General features: G+C 43.4%; 1 protein-coding gene across 2 annotated transcripts in view; it reads right to left on the reverse strand.

Annotated features, from left to right (window-relative positions):
* The window catches only part of MRPL4 (mitochondrial ribosomal protein L4), a 32,776-nt gene extending 14,085 nt beyond the window's left edge, over positions 1-18,691 (reverse strand). The window contains exons 1-6 of one of the 2 annotated variants that reach the window (XM_085889700.1): positions 18,571-18,691; positions 18,073-18,136; positions 12,111-12,315; positions 6,149-6,200; positions 3,964-4,081; positions 2,532-2,638 (exon numbers count right to left, since the gene is read on the reverse strand). In XM_085889700.1, the coding sequence (XP_085745826.1) occupies positions 2,532-2,638; positions 3,964-4,081; positions 6,149-6,200; positions 12,111-12,315; positions 18,073-18,136; positions 18,571-18,621 (597 nt within the window). In that variant the 5' untranslated portion in view covers positions 18,622-18,691. Of the gene's footprint in view, positions 1-2,531; positions 2,639-3,963; positions 4,082-6,148; positions 6,201-12,110; positions 12,316-18,072; positions 18,137-18,555 lie in introns of both variants that reach the window. The other variant, XM_085889699.1, reaches the window with a different exon arrangement.
* Between the last annotated feature and the right edge of the window lie 314 nt (positions 18,692-19,005).

Raw genomic sequence — 19,005 nt, forward strand, 5'->3', positions numbered from 1 at the left:
TTAGAAGGGTCTGCTTTTTGACAGACGACACAGAAACGCTCGTTGTGCATGACATCACCATTAGTCTGGTATAGGCACATAAAAATTAGTTTTAAAATGTTGTGAAAAAAGGGGGAAAGTGGTCGGTAGGAAAACTATAGACACCAAGGTGGTCTGTATGTTGAAAAAGGTTGGGAACCACTGATACAGAATAACCAATTGGCAACTGCTTTGGAAACAGCCACGAGGGCAAAGAAAAACGCGATTGCTTGTACGGGTGCTCGGATGCTGAGGGTTAAAAGTTAAAACCCACTGTACTTCCTTCCAGGTACGTCTTGACATCATACGTTCCACTGTTCCAGGTGTAGCCGAGTGTATCAGAGCTTTTTAAAATCATGTACGGAATTTAAAGATTGTAAACACCTTTCTTCGATTCGTTCATTGTTGGTATATCTACTGATTTTTTTTATACAGATTTTTTTTTCCGTATATAATCGGTATAATGGGTATATTAAATATTCGATCCTACGAGCAGGGAATAGCTGTTTATCTCACACGATGACGACAATCGTTGCACCAATGGTCGAGTTTTATTGGGGACTTTTGCAGGAAATAAATCAAGAAAAGAAAGAAATCTATTTAATTTGTACATGCTGAGGGATCCTTTTTATATTATAGCCTATAGTTAATGAGTTAATGGGGTAATTCGGGTCACTGGACTGAGGCAACCAAGCTAATTGGGGAGAGACGTGGTAGTGGTGATGGTGGATTGGGGGGGGGAGATGGTTTCGGATGTGTAATGAACAAGGTGGGGGGAGGGGAGGGGGAGGGTTTGAAGGGGATGTTGTGATGTGGGTGTTTAGAGGTTAAAGGACGAGGAGAGGGGTTTGAGATGGAGGAACCGACAGGTGGATTCAGGTGAGGGAAGTTTCCCATTGGAATTACGGGGTTTCAAAGGGAAAAATGGCAGGATGATGAGGACCGAGGAGTTACTGTTTAGAAGCTAAAGGGCGAGGGACCGGCAATGGATGGGTAGCTGGATTTAAAGAAGGGTTGAGAGTATCGCAGATCGCTGTACCGGTAATTGGCAAAGGCTTTCTGAAACACATCCGATTCATATAAAATAACCAATTGGCAATTGCTTTAAAAACAGCCACGAGGGCAGAGAAAAACGCGATGGTTTATATAGTGCTCGAGTGCTGAGGGTTAAAAGTTAATACCTGATGTACCTACTTCCTGGTCCGTCTTGACGTTAAAGGTTCCACTGCTCCAGATGTAGCTGAGTGCATCAAAGCTTTTAAAATAATGTAAGGTATTTAAAGATTGTAAACGCCTCTCTTCGATTTATCGCTGATATACCGATTTTTTTTTTATTTTTTTTTTGTTTTTCGGTATACCGGTACATGCAGAATTTCAATACTGGTATGTCGACGTGAAAAATTATACCAGTACATCGATATATCGCAGGACTCTATCAGAAAGTCCTACATGTTGTGCAGGATCGTGTGCAGAGGAGATTCAGCGGGTCCTTTGCAGAACTACACAGGGCCACTGACGAGGCAAATAAAATGGCTCTCATTACTGGATATTCAATTGTACTTGTCTGCAAGATAATAAGAAAGAAGCATTTGCCATTCACTGTTCCATTCTGTAAAACTTTTGGAGATAATTTCCCATGAGATCTTTAAAAGTATTTGTAAAGAAATAGCGATGAATAAATAATTTAGGATTGGAACGAAAACAAGAGAAGATGCTTAACGGTAGGAGGTAGGATGAAGGGTAAAGGATGGAGGATGGTGGTGGAGTTAATGTGTGCACAGGGGGAAAGAATCAGTGTCATTATTAATTAATCAGACTCAGTGGTGTAAAAATGGTTAGAGAGTATTCGCTCCGAGTCTGGGAGCCTGACTCTGACAGGTCACACCGAAGAATACAAATGGTACGTGCTGCTTCTCTGCTGAACCCTCAGTGTTTAGAAAGAATAGAGCATGGACAAACAACCGTAGGTTGGCAACCATTATGCAGAGTCGATGCAACTAATGGCCTCCTCTTGCATTGAAGTTCCTTGGAAGGAAACTTATTTAAAAAAAAAAATCCCGACTAAACCTTTCTGGCAGCGACAACTGCAAACTTCACCACCAAATCAAAAAACATGCACAACTTTCTCTGTGGACTTGTGCTTTCATCTCTCTTAGGATTGGTGACTTAAGTGATTGATACTCACAGATTGGACAATACAATTTGATAAATTAGGATGTCAGAGATGATGTGATGGGTTATGTAAGTGAGGCATCATGCCTCACTTTGCTTCCTGGAACCCATGTGATGTAGTATCAAATAGTGCATTCCCTGCAACGTCTGCATGTCAAGCTGATTTTTGTCATTTTGATCACAATTGGAACTACAAACACGTCCAAAACTGATGCATACTTCCCTTTCTTGGGGTGGTGTCATCTTTGAGGAAAATCTCACTAATCCACTAATCGTTTGAGCGACGACAAAACCATTAATGATCTCGAATACACGAGTCGTTTCCAAACATCAGTGCCTACCTGTGCATGTTTAATAGTCAACGCCACCTTAAGACCCAAGACACGGATCTTCATGGGCAGCATGTAGTAATAACTTTTGGGCCCCCTTGGTCCATGTGCCACACCACCTGGGAAGAAGGGTAAAATCAGAACTGATTTAAAATACAAGCAGAAGCAGAGAAAGGGACATGAAAAACAAAATGTTGCACAAGGATATACAAGGAACTTTGACACAGGAGGCCATTTGGCCAATCATGACTGCACCATGCGAGTACCACCTCTTCCTTCAGATGCAGCACATGGCGGTGGATGGCATCATTTGTCAGGGGGTGCGGCAGTGCCGCTGAAGCAGTATCCCCTATAGCTTAGGGAGAGAAATTTGAAATTTGTTTCATGGTGTTGGCGATGGCTCACCAACTCTTCACGAAGGACACCGTGGGATATTTAATGTCCACCAACTAATGCTGGGAAATGGGACGCCCGTTTAACGTCCATCCGAGATGGCATACACATTGATGAATCACCGTCTGTGAAACGCCACCAGGATGATAGTTTATAGCTGGGCCAGGATTTATACCCAGGCAAGACAGCTTCGAGGCGAGTGTGCATACCTCAAGGTCATCCTACCAGCCAGTCGGCACCCCATTAATTCGATGCATCAGTTTCAATTCAATTTATATCTTTGATTCTGACCCTGATGTACCAGACTCATTGCAGTGTATTAGTGCTGCCGAAGCAGTTTCTTGGCAAGGGTTATGCCGTGCCGTCTGACATTGTCTTCCCAGGGGCTGTTCGTCCGTGCTCCGTCCTTTTAAATGCTGAGCATCAAGCAAGGAAGCAGCATGGAGTATTTTAAGTCTTTGGTACGATTTGGCCAAGGTTTGAATCTCCAACCTCCCAGACTCAGAGTGGATGCTGTCATTACTTCACCGAATCTGGTTCAAATTACTTATAGTTAAAATATTTTTTTTCCAAACAAAAGGTAAAAATCGAATCTTAAACCACCACTCACCGCCCCCCCCCCCTCTTTGCTTTTATGAAGAACAATGATAGTTGGGTATTAATGAATGAAAATGAATAGTTATCCAAGTCGTATTTTTGCCATTTTCATGCTATCAAATTTGTTCTCACTTCCAGTGAGGGAGGACCTTCGATTACTATACATATCAACACAAGTTTCCCAAACATCAATCCACTTCCACTAATATGCACATGAGGAAAAACAAATGCATTCTCCAAACCAACAGTGTCACGACAGATTAGTGTTCAACCTTTTCCCACCACGAGAAAATTACATTTCCATCGTCTTGCATCGACTCCATTCCTGCTGGTGTTTTACAAAGTCTTGGGACCACCCTGATATGCCCACCTTGAACAAACATGCGCGAAGGTATCTTTTACAGAACATGTATTTTGCATGATAAACATGTGCTGCGTTTTCAGCAACAATTACCTCCCCTCCAAATCGGAGAGCGAATGCTGCCTTGGCGAGACCTTCCCGTTCCCTTCTGAGGTCGAGGCTTACGACCGCCACCTCTGACCTCTGCCCGTGTCTTCGTGTGTGCATGGCTCTACGCAAGGGTCAGAACAACGATTGCTCGTAAAGGATTTATTTACTCTACTCTAGATACTAATGAGCAATGAAAATCTCACTTTCACAGACTGAACCAGAACGACACTCGGTGGAGCGCATACCTCTGCGAGGCTGAACAGGTCATGTTATGTATCCCACCGATACGGTGGATTTGGATTTGGATCTTCATCAAAATCTAATCAGCTTGTTCTCGTCACCGACCCAACTCATCCACCAACTTTTGTCATAACCTGTCCACAACGTTTTAAAATGTTATGCTATACATCATTTTGGCCCCATCTCTAAATGGTGAAGAATTCCTTGAAAAAAAATTTTTTTTTTTTAATCATCGCATCCAGATCCAAATTCGGATCTTCACCAAAATGGAAATAATTTGGTTCTTGCCACACACTCAATCTGTCCACAAAGTTTCAGCCAAATCCATCCACAACCTTTTGAGTCATCCTGCCCACAGACAAACAGAGACAGCCAAACAGACAGAGGTGAAAAAAGAACGTCTGTCCACCTTTGGTACATTTCAATGATCAAAAAGAACCTCCGTCCGTCCACCTTTGGTACATTTCATAAACATTTCAATCCTTAAATATTCCATTGATCTCCCAAGTGGATGGCACAATCTAGTCAACAAATTAGCGAAGGGCTGCAGGGCTGCAAATTGGCAAATTATTCAAACAAAACTAACTTGATGCTGTGGACCACAATAAGCAACTTTCAAAATGGTGTAATCCACCCCCGGAATGCTTGGTGCACATGTACAGAACCCCCAGGAAATAGCGATCTTCATGGTACGAGAGAAGGATTGTTACCTGAAATGGCTCACAAAACTTCTAAAAGAAGCTGAAAATACTTGGAAAAGTACCTGAGAGAAAGGGCTGTGCCTCTGCACAACAAAAGACTTGGAGAACTTTCTCAACTCGTCGAATGGGAAGCTGCTCGTAGGACAAGCTCCTGACCATGTGGGCCGGTGGAAGCCCCAAGTGGAAGGGCAAGTGATACACAAACCCCTGACAGATCTCTACCACCACATCTGGTTTAGGTGCTTCAAAAGTTTAAAATGATAATATTTACAATTAATCATGTTGAGAGAGAGAGAGAGAGAGAGAGAGAGGAGGTGGGGGGGGGGGGGAGAGGGGTCGATCGGAGCTGTGAGGGCCATCATAAATATATTGTTCGTTTGGTTCTGGGGCCACAAAGGAAATTATACTAGATTTTTTTGCATCTATTTCGAAAAGGAGAAGCATCAGTGTGTGCATGTGCGTGTGCGTGTGAATATATATCCATATAATTGAGCAAGTCCATCAAAGTCCAACCACTAATGGAACCTTTTATGACGTAATGAATAAATAGCGTTTATCCATGTTGTTTGTGTTCCTGTGAGAGCAGAATAAAATAAATTACGTACATGTTGATATTGGCATTACTGAGGATCAGGTCATGGGTCAAAAAATAATCCCTCCTTGTGAGGGAAGTGGACAAAAATCATACAATTTATTTACGCCTGTACACATGTCGCAGTGCAAGTGGTTTACTGACCCCTGCTGCAGACAGGGGGTATTATTAGCCATGGTAAAAAAATACATTTGCCTCACCTCCTCCTCCAAAATTGCCACTCTTTCGTCTAAATGATGAGAAATTATGTTTCAAAGACGATTTGACATTTCGAGCCAGCAACAGCGGGTTGAAAGTGCTCGGCAAGCTAAACCGAGTACTGAAAACACCCAAACACATAGCATGCGCAAAAAAAGCCTCGTTTAGCATTCATACATCCTTTCAAAAGTCGCTTATTGCTCAGAAGTACTACAACTATTAAGATGAACAAATCATGTTTGGTCAATAAACTTCAGTAAATTTCTCACAAATCGTTTTCATTAAATTTGCCTTAAAAACCATTCGTGTTGAAGAAAGTCGACGGCATACAAAATGTAAATTTTATCAAATTCAGTTTCAATGCAAACCGAGTCAAAGGTTCTTAAATCCCGTGTTAAAAACTCCACCGAGTTCATTGTAAATCGATGTCGGATATTGAGAAGCAAGTATTTCTTACTATTCTTTTGTAATTCCTCTGCCAAGCCACAACTTGATGCAGGATGTCAAGCCTGCAAAACAATAGAACAACAAGAAAGATTCAGCACGTATGTGCGGGACAGAAAGAGACACGTCTAAGCAAGCGGACTTGTGAGTAGAAATCCAGGGTTTCAGAGATGCAAGCATCTCAACTTGCAATGGACCATGAATAACTGCGAGAGGACTCTTGGAAGTCAACAGCAAAATCGATATCATTACGAGAGTTGATTAGAATCACCTTTGTGACCGAAAATCAAAGATGTTGCAACAAATCATCACTGCCTTGACCCCAGTGTGTGTAGGAAAAATTAAATAAAATTTGGACACATGGTTGAGGCTCGTGGAAGAGCAGAATGGAAATGGGGAAACACCAACAGCAGGGTAGGGATGAGAGTGAGATCAAGGAAATATGGAGAAGGACACATGGGGGTGAAGCAGCTGCATGAAAAAAACCTGAAAAAAAAGGATGTGCTTGGGAATGGGGTCATCTGGGGTGGAAGACATCACGAGTATGGACCTGAGGTAGTGGTGAGCAGGCGTCTTTATACCGTTTTAAAAAAAAATACGAGAGAGAAGTCGATGGCACGCCGTCGCAAATCCCCACGCTTCTTACCTCAAGCAAAGTTGAAAGATGGCAAAAAGTTCCACCAGGAATGAACCAACATCATATTTTGAGTTAATCCCCCCCCCCCCCGTTTTGACCCATGTGACCTTAAACCAGGAATCACATCCAAAAAAAAAGATTGTTGAATATTTCATACGTCTCCCAATGTTGATTGCATACAGCCATACACAAAGCTTCATTCGAAGAATGTTTTCAAATGTGCCCGCAATTCCATTTTTTGGAATTTGACCTTTTGACCACGTTCCAAAATGATCCTACTCTCGCACCTTCTTTCCATGTGGTGGTCATAACTCCCAAGTTTGGTGAATTTCAGCCCAACCGTTTAGGAGATAGTGTGATGGACGGACATTACAATATCCCTCTGGATTTTTTTTTAAAAGCATGGAGATAATAAAGAGTTAATGGTGTTTTGCTATTATGGTAAGAAAATGGAAAGCAAACACTAAGCATAAACACCTGCCACACTGCACACGTTGTTCGGGAATGGTTTGAGGAACATGATGAAGTGTTCACGGTGTTGCCCTGGCCTCCAAATTCTCCAGATCTCAATCAGATTGAGCATCTGTGGGATGTGCTGGACCGGCAAGTCCGATCCACGGTGGCTCCACCTCGCAACTTACAGGACTTGAAGGATCTGCTGCTAATGTTTTGGTGCCAGATACCACAGGACACCTTCAGGGGTCTTGGAGAGTCCATGCCTCGGTGCGTCGGCACTGTTTTGGCGGCACATGGAGGCCCAACAGCATATTAGGCAGGTGGTCATAATGTTTTGGCTAATCAGTGTGTATATGTATATATTTTTTTTTGTGGGGGGGGGGGCTTCCTCTTCTTTCATATGAAGCACAAAGCTGAAGGGTAGCATCATTGGCTCAGGGTGCAGTGTTGCTGTTCCGCTAATGCAGTGCCCTTTGTCGATGAGGGAGGGAGTTTGCATTTTGTTCATGGTGCCGGCGATAGATAACTCGCCGACTCATCACAAAGGACACCATGGGATCTTGAACATCCACCAACAAATGTCGGCAAATGGGACACCCACTTTAACATCCATCCGAGGTACGGCACACACATTGATGAATCACCTGGCCTATGTACAGCTGGGTTGGGATTCAAACCCAGGCTAAACAGCTTAGAGGAGAGTCTGTATAACTCCAGGGGGTGGGGAACCTCACAATTACATGTGATGGAGGGAGGCAGTGGGATGTCAGAGTTCGCAGACAGAGATCAAAAGTTCAGGGAACAGCATCAAGGGGTGAAGGGTTTAAAGCATAAGGAATGACACCTGAGAAGGGAATTTTTTTGAAATGATGAAACGGTAAGAATAGTAATAATCCATCAATCTCAATCATCCTGAGCACTTCCTCCACGTATACTGTTATATTTATCGGGAGGAAAGTCGGAGTGGGGGAGGAGGGGGCTGATTGGTTTGAGATCAGCGGCGTCGATTGGCTGAGATGTGCCACACTTGAAAATGGAGCTTGGAGTGCTGGAGGCACAACACCTTGAGGAGGAGGAAAAAGGAGTGGAGGGAGGCAAGTCCATAAAGGCAGGGGTTTCGTGATGTTTGTGTGTCTGAGTCTGTGTCTAGAAATGTGCAAGAACAGGCACATGTCACACTATCTCTCGGGTGAGGTGTCATCCAAGTTCAACCTAAAGTTGGCTATCAGTGGGATAGTGACCCCCGGCATGTATGGTCCAGTCTTTTATCATTTGCAGTTTTGGATGGAGGCCATACAAGCAACAGTGATTGAGAATTTAACGAAAAGAAAAAAAAAGACAAGAAAGGTTTCTCTGTCTGTCTGTCTGTCTGTCTGCCCAAATGAGAAACATCACTCCACTTTCATTCCCACGGTGGTTCGCAAATTCATTGCAACATTACAATCTACTATATAAATGGCAGTCCTTCTGTCTGTGTCTGTCTGTTTTTTTGTGACGAATAAGCTCCTAGACCAGTGAACCGATCTTGATGAAACTTTACACATATATAGAACTAACATTCAGCTCCAGGATTCACTAAGTGGCTCTCCATAAAAATGAAAAAAAAAAAAAAAATATATATATATATATATATATATAAATAAAATTTCCATTAGAAAAAAAATGGCTTTTGAATAGTGCGCCGACGTATTAATCGTAACAAAAGGCTTCATGGTTAAAAACGCTCGGGTTTTTTGAAATACAAAATGTTCGTATTCGTTGACTTGATTCGTCCGTTTGTTTGTAACCAATAAGCTCCTAGACCAGTGAACCGATCTTGATGAAACTTTACACACATATAGACCTAACATTCAGCTCCAGGATGCGCTAAGTGGCTCTCCAGAAAAATGAAAAAATATATATATTAAAAAAAATGGTTTTCGAATAGTGCGCCGGCATATTAATCGTAACAAAAGGCTTCATGGTTAAAAACGCTAGAGTTTTTTGAAATACAAAATGTTCGTATTCGTTGACTTTTTAAACATACACATTCTCCTCCTGTTATTTGAATTCTCGAACTGCACGCGCACAGCAACAGCTAACTGCTGATAGATCTGCTCATGAAAGAGCCAGGCAAGCGGAGTCAGCTGCAGAGAGAGAGAGAGAGAGAGAGAGAGAGAGAGAGAGAGAGAGAGAGAGAGAGAGAGAGAGAGAGAGAGTCGTCTTACTGCTGATATATCTGCTCATGAACGAGCCAGGCAAGCAGAGAGGGAGAGAGCGTCACCTAACTGCAAATAGAGCGTCACACCGATGGGCGAGAGAAGCACAAAACTCACGTTCCAGCTTTCTAGGTCTGGGTTTTGGCAGGACATCGACAGTTGCCACTGCTGCTAGAAACATTGAGTGGCTCAAGGCCGCCTTCAACTATGACCTCTCTGAGGATTACGGCAGCACAAAGCCTTCCTTCCATAAATCTGAGGAATAAAAGAAGCCTTCCCAATTTTCTCCATACAACTAATGCCTCAGTCTAAAGGCCCGGTCACACCTTGACATTTTAGCCAGCGATGGCAACGTATTAAAATGTATGTAAAACGCTGGCTTACGTTGAACTTTTGATGTTTTTTTTTTAAAGATTCGGACGTATTCATAGCGACTTGGTCTTATGTATAACGCATTAGTAACGGACACAGAACGTTTCGTTGTGTTATAGATAACTTATACCAACGAATGCTGAACCTGTTGTCGGCCTACACAACCGATGCCCAACGATAGTCTAACTTAGGCATAGCGCGTTGCACACATCGCCGACGATGTCGTGACGTAGCCTATTAAAAGGCTGACGCACAACGATTCGAATCATAACAGCCGTAGAAATGGAAGTGACAACATCGCGGTCACACCTTGGCGATCTTGCCAGCATATGCCGACCTAGGAAAAATGTGTCTAAAACGTTGGGGCACGTCAAATACGGTATGAGTAAGTTTGGTATACGTGAGTAGAACACTAAAGCACGCTATCATACGTCGTAGTAAGTAGAGTACGTCAAGAAATTTTAAACATGTTCAAAATTTTACGACGTACTCGGCGTATGACACACGTTCCGCATGCGATGGGGATAAGTTTTACACACGATATGTGGACGCTGACACACGTCCACAAACGCTACTTATAAGTCGAAACGCGTCGCGGTAATGTCTTTTTTACGCGAAACTTATTTCTAACTTATGTTTGACGTGCTTTGAACCAATTCTTTACGTAGTCCCAACACACATCGACGTATGTAGACGTATTCCAATGACGTCTTCCGGTCGACAAAAAAAATAAATTAACGTGTTTCTAGCTTACAACTGCCATATAAAGACGTGTTCCAAGCGGTTTTGGGAATTGGTATATAAAAATGCTGCTCATAAAAGGGGAACCCAACAGTGTTTTCGAGTCCTTTTTGAGTCGATGTCCATGTCAGCAGTAACAGTATCAGTATTAGTAGTAGTTTGTTCATGTTGGCAGTAGTAGGTGAGTGTGAGGGGGAGGGTGTGGGTTATGATGGATCGTCCTTGCGTCCGCGTGTCCACGGGTAGGAGACATCTTTTCACCATTGTTCGAAGTTCTTCGCGGATAATTTTTTATGGGGCTTTTTCAACAATGAGCTATAGCTTGTTTTTACGATTTAGGTCTATTCATAACGGGTTGCACAAATGCACAATGAACTAATAATGTGCATAGAGCGCTTTGATTACTTATAGATACGATATACCAACGAATAATTATCGTGAAGCCGGCGTTCACAAACTATGCCCAACGATAGCCTAACTTATCCATATCGTGCAGCAGTTTATCTTTGCCGGTGACGTGGGGTTTGCTATTCATAGGCTGCCACTCAACGATTTAAATGGCTGCATCTCCACTATTGAAAGTAGATGCTTGCGCTCAACAATTGGATTTTTTTTACACTCAACGACTTTTAAACGGTACCACTCAGCTATTTTCATTGTTTACAATGAACGATTTAAATTGCTGTCACTCGCCTTTGTTTTTTGATGCTGGGGTTTGGAAATTTGAAGCGTTTCTTCTGAACATGTTAAAACGCTCAAACTCGACTATTTTAAATAGACGCTGCCGATGGACAATTGGAATCATAGCCAAGCTAGACATCGAAGTGTGAACATCCTCATCATGCCGAAGAAAAGTTTGAAGAATGCTGCAAATAAGTGTCCTGGCCGTGGCCGTGGACGCTGACGCAAGGACGATCCATTATACCGACGTCTTTCAGCCTATGAGTAACTTAAAAGTAACGTCTGTCGATGTGTGGCAACGATCGCGTAACGTGCCAACAACACGTTAATCATAGGTTAGAAATAAGTTTCGGGTACGCTAAACATTACCTCGGCGTGTCTCAACTTATGATTAACTTACAAGTAACATGTGTTGACGTCTGTCAACGATCGCAGACAGTGCATACAACTTGTGGCCAGCGTAGCGGAACGTGTGAGTCATACGCCGGCATACGTCGTGAAATTTCAAGCATGAAAAAATTTGAGGACAACCGAAAAGTACAACGTTTAAAGCCAACGTACAACGACGTATGGCAGTGTTTTTCAGCGTGCTCTCAATGTTATCAAAACTTACCCATAACGTATTCAACGTGTGCCAGCGTTTTAGAAAAAAAAATTCAAAAATCGGTATACGTTGGCTAAAACGTCAAGGTGTGACCGGGCCTTAACTCGCGTGAGGAAAATAGGGCAAATTTCCCGGGTATTCCCGGGTACTTCAGCTGGTATCCACATATTTGCAGAATTTCAACCTTCCCCCTCCGCCCTCCGATTTTCTTTCAATGCACAACATACAGATGGCCATTTATTCACTCAAAATTAAAACCAGCAAAGATCACAATGGGAGCACCCACCGTGGTGGAACCCCAAACACGTCAGGGTGAAGGTCCACGAGACCAAGGTGCTGTTCATCGTAGTCACGCATAGACTCGAGCCAAGCCTGCCTTGGAACAAAGGGCTTTGAAATGGGAACCTCACACGTACCCAGACGGAGCAGCAGAGACTCAATTTCTTCCCTTTTATCGAGCAATACAATGGGCCTTGGCATCTCCAAATTACCTGGGAAGAGCAAAAACATCATTGGCTTCTCACTCAATGGGCAGGAAGTAATTGTCATGGTATAAAGGAAAGGATGGTTTATATTATCAAGATGACAACTACCTCTTTTGTGCTTCAATAGTAATCTTGACAATTATACCGATTACGACACATAGAATAGAAACCATTTTGGATGGAAAACCAATTTACGGTACGGGGCGATAAAAACTAGCATAGATAAACTTTGACGTAGAATGTTGTTGATAACCAATCTTGTATTACAAGATGGGTCAACCGAACAAGATCGGGTTATTTAGACATGAGTAAACTAAGAAGATTGATGTTATAAGCTGGAGCAAAAATTAACTTGAGAGTGCAACACGACAATGATGGGTCAAATGCACTCATTTCCTTGTTTGAAGTCGTACAAGATCGTGCAACGACTATTTACACTCAGTGGAGTACTGTGGCGACTGCGGACCCTTTGTATATAAATTTCCATTCTGTGTAGAGAATATAAACACTTAAGTGCAATTGATTTGATTCCCTGCAACACATTCACTTTTGAAAGCAACGCAGAAGGGCTGAGGCGCAAGCCAAGCTCGACCCTTCTCTCTGCCAAGGGGGGCACCCGACATCGGATGTTTGAACTCCCAGATCTGATATTTCTCGTTTTCAACGTCAATATATATATATATATATATATATATATATATATATATATATATATATATATATATATATATATATATATATATATATATATTGTTGCGAATTCGCACCCGCCGGCGTGCGAACGGCCGCGCAACTCGAATCGCGGCACGTCACCCACCGGACGGACAATTCAGTCGTGACCCTCCGGAAACTATCGCCCGGAGCCAGTCACGGGTGGGCCTTTCGACCTCACCACAATCGTGCCAATCAGCCACCCGCGTAGGATAGGGTTGTTCGCCAAATTCGATCTACCTAAGTACCTGCGCGAATGGTCGACCGGGCGATCGTACCTCGCCGCAGGTCGACTCCGGACACGAGCCGCTTGGGTGGCCCGTTCCGTACTATCGGGATAACCGAGCGGTGTTATCATCGACCTGGACAGTTCAGATTAATTACCGGGATGTTGCACCCACTACGAACCCCTTACGTGAAGCAAGATGGAGATTCAATTAAAAGGAAGGAGACGAAGCAGAGCGGGAACAGTTCAACAAGCAAGCATTTTATTCATAGCCACAGACACAAAGCACGGATATACAGCCATACAATAATCAAAATGCACATATAACAGCCAAAACAAAAGTAACAATGCAGAGCTACAACCGAATACGCGTACACACGGCAACACTTAAACAGTTCTACTTTACGAGATACGGCACCACAAGATCCATACAAAAACCCCGAAAATAAACTGGTGACTTCCCTTTGGGCCGTCGAGTCCCTCTCCCACGTCCGTCGGCGTGGTCGCGCCTGGCCGCGACTCCGATCCCTGGCGTGGTAGGCGAGTCCTCTCCGGCGTTGGCCGCTCGACGCCACGGACGGGGTTTTCGGCGCTATCTCAGCGCGGATAGAAAGGGGGGGGGGGGGAACATTGTTGCTCGAGGTCGTGGTGTGGGGAATGGCAGACGCTCCGTCCCGCCAGTGGGGTCTCGGGACCGCACCACTGAAGACCAGGCCAGCGGCCACCACGGAGAGGAGATGAAGACGAAGAGAGCAAGAGCCAGAGAGAGAAAAAGACGAAGTTAGCAAGAGCACCAAAAGCGCTCCGCCTGTGTCAGACTTTAATAGCCCAGGGCTCCGCCCTTCACTCTGCCCCCGTTTTCAGCTCCACCCTCTTTCGAGAGGTTCTCGAAGAGGGCGTTCCCTCACCCCGACCGCCTCACGCTGGTCATCCACCAATCGGCGGCGAGCTGCCCTTCCTCCTTTCTTCACACCAAGCGCGGGGAAAAATGGCGGGAAAAAACAGGCGGGAAAACCTGCGCATCCTCGCAGTTCCCTCCTTTGCGCCTTTGTTTGCCGTTCAGAAGCGGACGTAGTGGCGAAGATGTAGTCGCGTAGATGGTGGAGGTGGCGTGGTTGCAGTGTGGTTGGCGCTGTGATGGGGATGGCATGGTTGTTGAAATGTTGTGCGTTTGAAATAAAAGGTAGAAAAAGAAAAACGACTGACTCAAAGCGTCGCAGCCCGGATGGATCACATAAATTCCCTCCATACAACGGGTTTGGGCTAACTACACATGTACCTATGAAGATATCTCACCTGAGGGTCCTTTATGGTGTAATGCGAATTTCCACAGCCGTAACAATATACATACATCCACACCAATAAATGTGATTATGTGTCAGTGTCAGTGTGTCTCCTCCATAACTCCAAAACCATGAAACCAAACAGCCTGAAACATTACATGCATACTAAGAAAACTCCATGGAAGTACATGAATGAAAATTGGATGTTTGGGTTAATTAAAACACCCCTTTTGAAGATAATTAACGGCCTTATATAATTATATCCTTTATCAGACATCCTTGGTCACCACTCCCTATGGGGTCTTTAGGCATATCCGAGGTAACCTCACTTGGGTCTGAAGCCGCCATGTTTTTTGGCCTGCTCAACCATGCCCTTACTAGGAAGAGGCCGCATCGATATCTTAAAGACAAAGATGTTTGTTTTTTTTCCACTTTCCGCACTCATATTATCGAATGCCTGTTCATCTTAGCTACGAATCACTGGATAGATCACTTTTGTAAGTGCTATAGTTTTCAAATTTGGAGCTTGGAGCAATTTCATGCATTATTTGATATGATTTTCCATGATCTACTCTCACGGACTAAAGTACATCATCGAAATATTATTTCGGTTTTGAGGAACGGATATTGTGCGGACTAAATAAATGTCAAAATCTGGAGTGAGATTTGATAATTTAAGAAAGAACGAGTCTAAGCTAAGCCGATATACCTATTTACTTTAAGCAAGCAAAGATCGAACTTTAAGCATTTACTTAAAGCAAGTTCCTTCCTTCTCCATAAATGCACAAGAATATGTTCTGCCAGGTATATGTCTATATTTTCAGAGGTTTCACGAGGTACTCTACAGGGAATCAAAGGAAATCTGGTGAAAAACAGACGTTTAAAAAAAGAAAGAAAGTGATAACGTTTGCGCGGGCCATGAATCGATGTACCATGTGACACGTGCACAGACGAGCAGGTAGCATGGCGGATTTTTTGCAATGTTTATTTCACGAGCGATTGAACTTTGCGATGTTTCCAGGGTTGTTCTGCATTAAGGGTTGTAATCGGTAATCACACTGACTCCAACCAGCCGATTCCAGAAAAAATGCCAATATCGACCAAGCACAAGTGCGGAGGAGAGCAGAATAGAAAGCCCAGAACGTGGCTTGGTTCGTGTCCCTGGTGTACAGCAGAAGCAGAGCGACATGCCGTTGGCATATCTGGGACGCTGGAGAGGACTTGCCAATTGGTTGCTGCTGGATGCCTCAAAGATGCTACTGCACATCCCATCGTTCCACATCACCACTCTCCCACCCAGCTTCTCCATCCTTGATTTGTGCCCTGCTGTCTTGTCAAGTTAAAGGTTTCGATTTGGTTTATTAATGAGCATAATATGGTCAAAAATAAACGATCAGCAGCATGGTGTCCTGATGAGCCCACAAAGGCGATGGATATCTCTGCTTTCGTCTATTTGTGACTGTAGGCTACAACCTCAGTCTGCAAAGGCTTGAGTGCCATATGGATGCCACCTAGTTTGGAGGTGATGTGTTGGAATAACTTATCAACATGGCGTCCTGTCAAAGGGTCAGTGTGCTTCTTTGGTTGATATTAAATATTCCTGGCTGCAAACATCCTGACTGGTGATCAGCAGGACAGAAACAATGTGCCCAGGTGGCAGGCGACACTTGCTGGCAGGTCGTGCAGCAAGCACGGTAATGGGACTCAATTTGTGCCCTTCTGCCTCGCTGTTTTCGATTTGGTATGTATATGTATGCATGTAATATATAAAGCTCATTCTAATCACTCACTGACTGATATTAATGTTCGGTACCATCTGGACGACGTAGAAAGCTGAAATTTCGCATGCCAACAGACATCGAGGCCGATACACTGGGAAAAGTCACAGAACTGTTTGAAAGCATTCGTCAACGAAAATATAAATAAATGAAAAAATAAAAAGATCCAGCAGGATGATAGTTGAAAGCAAATTCCCCAAATGTTTTGATCCAATGTGTGAATATTCGTAGCCCGAGTTCAGCGATCGATATAGATTTAGTAAGGCAAGCTTTACCTTCACTCCAGGGACGGACTGACGGTATTCTGGGCCTTCGGACAAAGAGGATCTTTGGGCCCCCTCGATAACATTTTTGAATGACGGTGAAAAATAAAAGTTTGCCAAAACAAACAGTTGTGCATACATATGCAGAATAATGACGAGACCATGAATTTAAAAGAAACAAGTCTGAAGACGACGATGGTTCACGAGCGGTATTTGACGATGTAGATCGTTTCAGAAGTCAAGGATGAGACAATGTGATAATTTTTGACCAAGTTATGAAAAATGATCAACATGATGTGGTACGGGTGACAGGTTATTCGCTGCAAAATGTCGAAAACCCGGTTTCGTTCAACAACTTTAAAAATTTGACCTTTGCATAACCTTTAAAGGTCACAAAACAATGTTGTGGACAATAAAATAAGGAAACAGGATACGTGCTATAGCTTATTGGAGTTAGTTCGTCGAAGAAGGTCGAAAACCCGGTTTGATTCCCACAACTTTGAAAATTTGACCTTTGTGAACTTTAAAGGTCAAAGGTCAAGGATTATGACCTTTCGTGCAAAACTTCCTCTGGAACATTGCAGGAAAAATATAACGTCATATAGGCTATTTCTTGGAATTTCGCACTCCTCGGATTATCCATACTTTGATGAAATCAGCGTAAAAACTAACTTGAAGGGGGCGCTACGGGCAAGGTGTTGGAGATAGAGCAAAATGGTTTCAAGACTTTTGGTAGGGATTGACTTCAAGATTATGCATAAAAAATATTGTCATCCGAGCTCTCAAAGTTTGGCGGTCGTACGATTTTTACGTCAAAATTCGCAATTTTCTAAGTTCGTGACCTTGTGCCGAAAATGAAAAAAAAATTGAGCTCCGCGAGGCTATGCAGGTGCCATTGGGCTCACCAAATACCGAAATCATGTCTTGCTGTGATCGTACGGCAGCTTAGCTGCCGGGGTAGCTATCATTTCTTGAAGCGCGACGATGTCGCTGATGCAGTGCCCCTCTACCAGGACACACACTGGAACTGGTACTCATTTCACCGACCTCGGAAGGATGACAGGCTGAGTCAACCACCCTGGTGTATTAATTCAGCGGCCGACGGGGCTTGAACTCAGGACCCTAGGATCCCAAGCCACCACCCGAACCACTGAGCCAACACCAGGCTCACATGTCTTGCTGCTCCAGGTGGAGGGTATTACAAGTCTCCACCATTTACAGTACAGTATTCCTGTCCCCACGTTTCACAGTGCAGTGAGGGGTTTTGAATTACAAGTCGTAGGTATGTTTTTGCTTCATGCACGTAACCCGGCTTCGTTTTTTTTTTTTTGCCGATACAGAGCTGCCAGTTGCCTATACACTGCCCAAATAAAAGGTATGCGTCAGAAGAACGTGTTTTCATTTTTTTTGAATGCCTCAAAAAGGCAAACACCTTCTCAGAGCTATAGCAAGTGAAGTTCGATTCTTTCTTGACTAGAACGATGAGCAAGCTGCAAACTCACCTCCTTGCCACAGGGAAGAGTAAGAGGCTTGACTTGATGGCAACCTTCTCCTGAAGGAAAGGCCCTGTAATCACAAATAGATAATTAAATAACCAACTTCAACCATGATAATCTCTCAAGATTTAAAAAAAAAAACAAAAAAAACGAAGGAAAAGTGACACAAAATACAACTCATGACACACACGCATGCGGACACGGATATATACATATATATATATATACATACACAAACACACATATATATATGTATACACACACACACGGTACCTATAGGTCCTACCAGTATCCCTGTACCTCTCTACTGCCACAACCTTTCCAGACATCAAATCTCTACCTTCACCTCCACCTCCACGATCCTCAACGCTCATCTTCTTTACCCGCAAACTCCGACCCCTTGTCCTTACACCGTCTACTCTGCTGACAAGCTCTTCTCATCTTAAACATCTCTATCAGAACCAATTATAATCTCCATGACGACCTCACCCAATCCACACGAACCTTTCCCAAGCTCGTGATCGTCCTCCACATGCCCTGCATGCCGAGCGCCATGGTGAGGAAAACCACGGCACTTCCACCCCGCACGAACCCTAACGCTTAATACTTACCAATACACCGCCAGTAAAACACCGACCAAAAAAAAACACAAAAAAATAATTAAATATTTCGGTCCATTAATTCGCTGTACATTACATTTAAAATCAATGAATATTATATTTATTTTCCAATAGGCGGTGTATAGAAATCGTGTTCTCGTCATCGAGTGTCTTTGATCACTCTTGTTCTTTACTCAGCTGATATTGCAACTTTGAATTTTTTTTTCACCAATTCCTCTATAATTGTATCGCTTTCATTTATTTATTTACAAAAATAGCTTCAAACCTTTGGAAGGGTGTTGGTAAACGTATCGGGCGGTGTATAGTTAACAATATTTGC

Source organism: Eptatretus burgeri, chromosome 7 (genome assembly GCF_056783735.1).
Source record: "Eptatretus burgeri isolate ZD-2024b chromosome 7, Ebu_testis_v1, whole genome shotgun sequence".
In the NCBI taxonomy this organism is placed as follows: domain Eukaryota; kingdom Metazoa; phylum Chordata; class Myxini; order Myxiniformes; family Myxinidae; genus Eptatretus; species Eptatretus burgeri.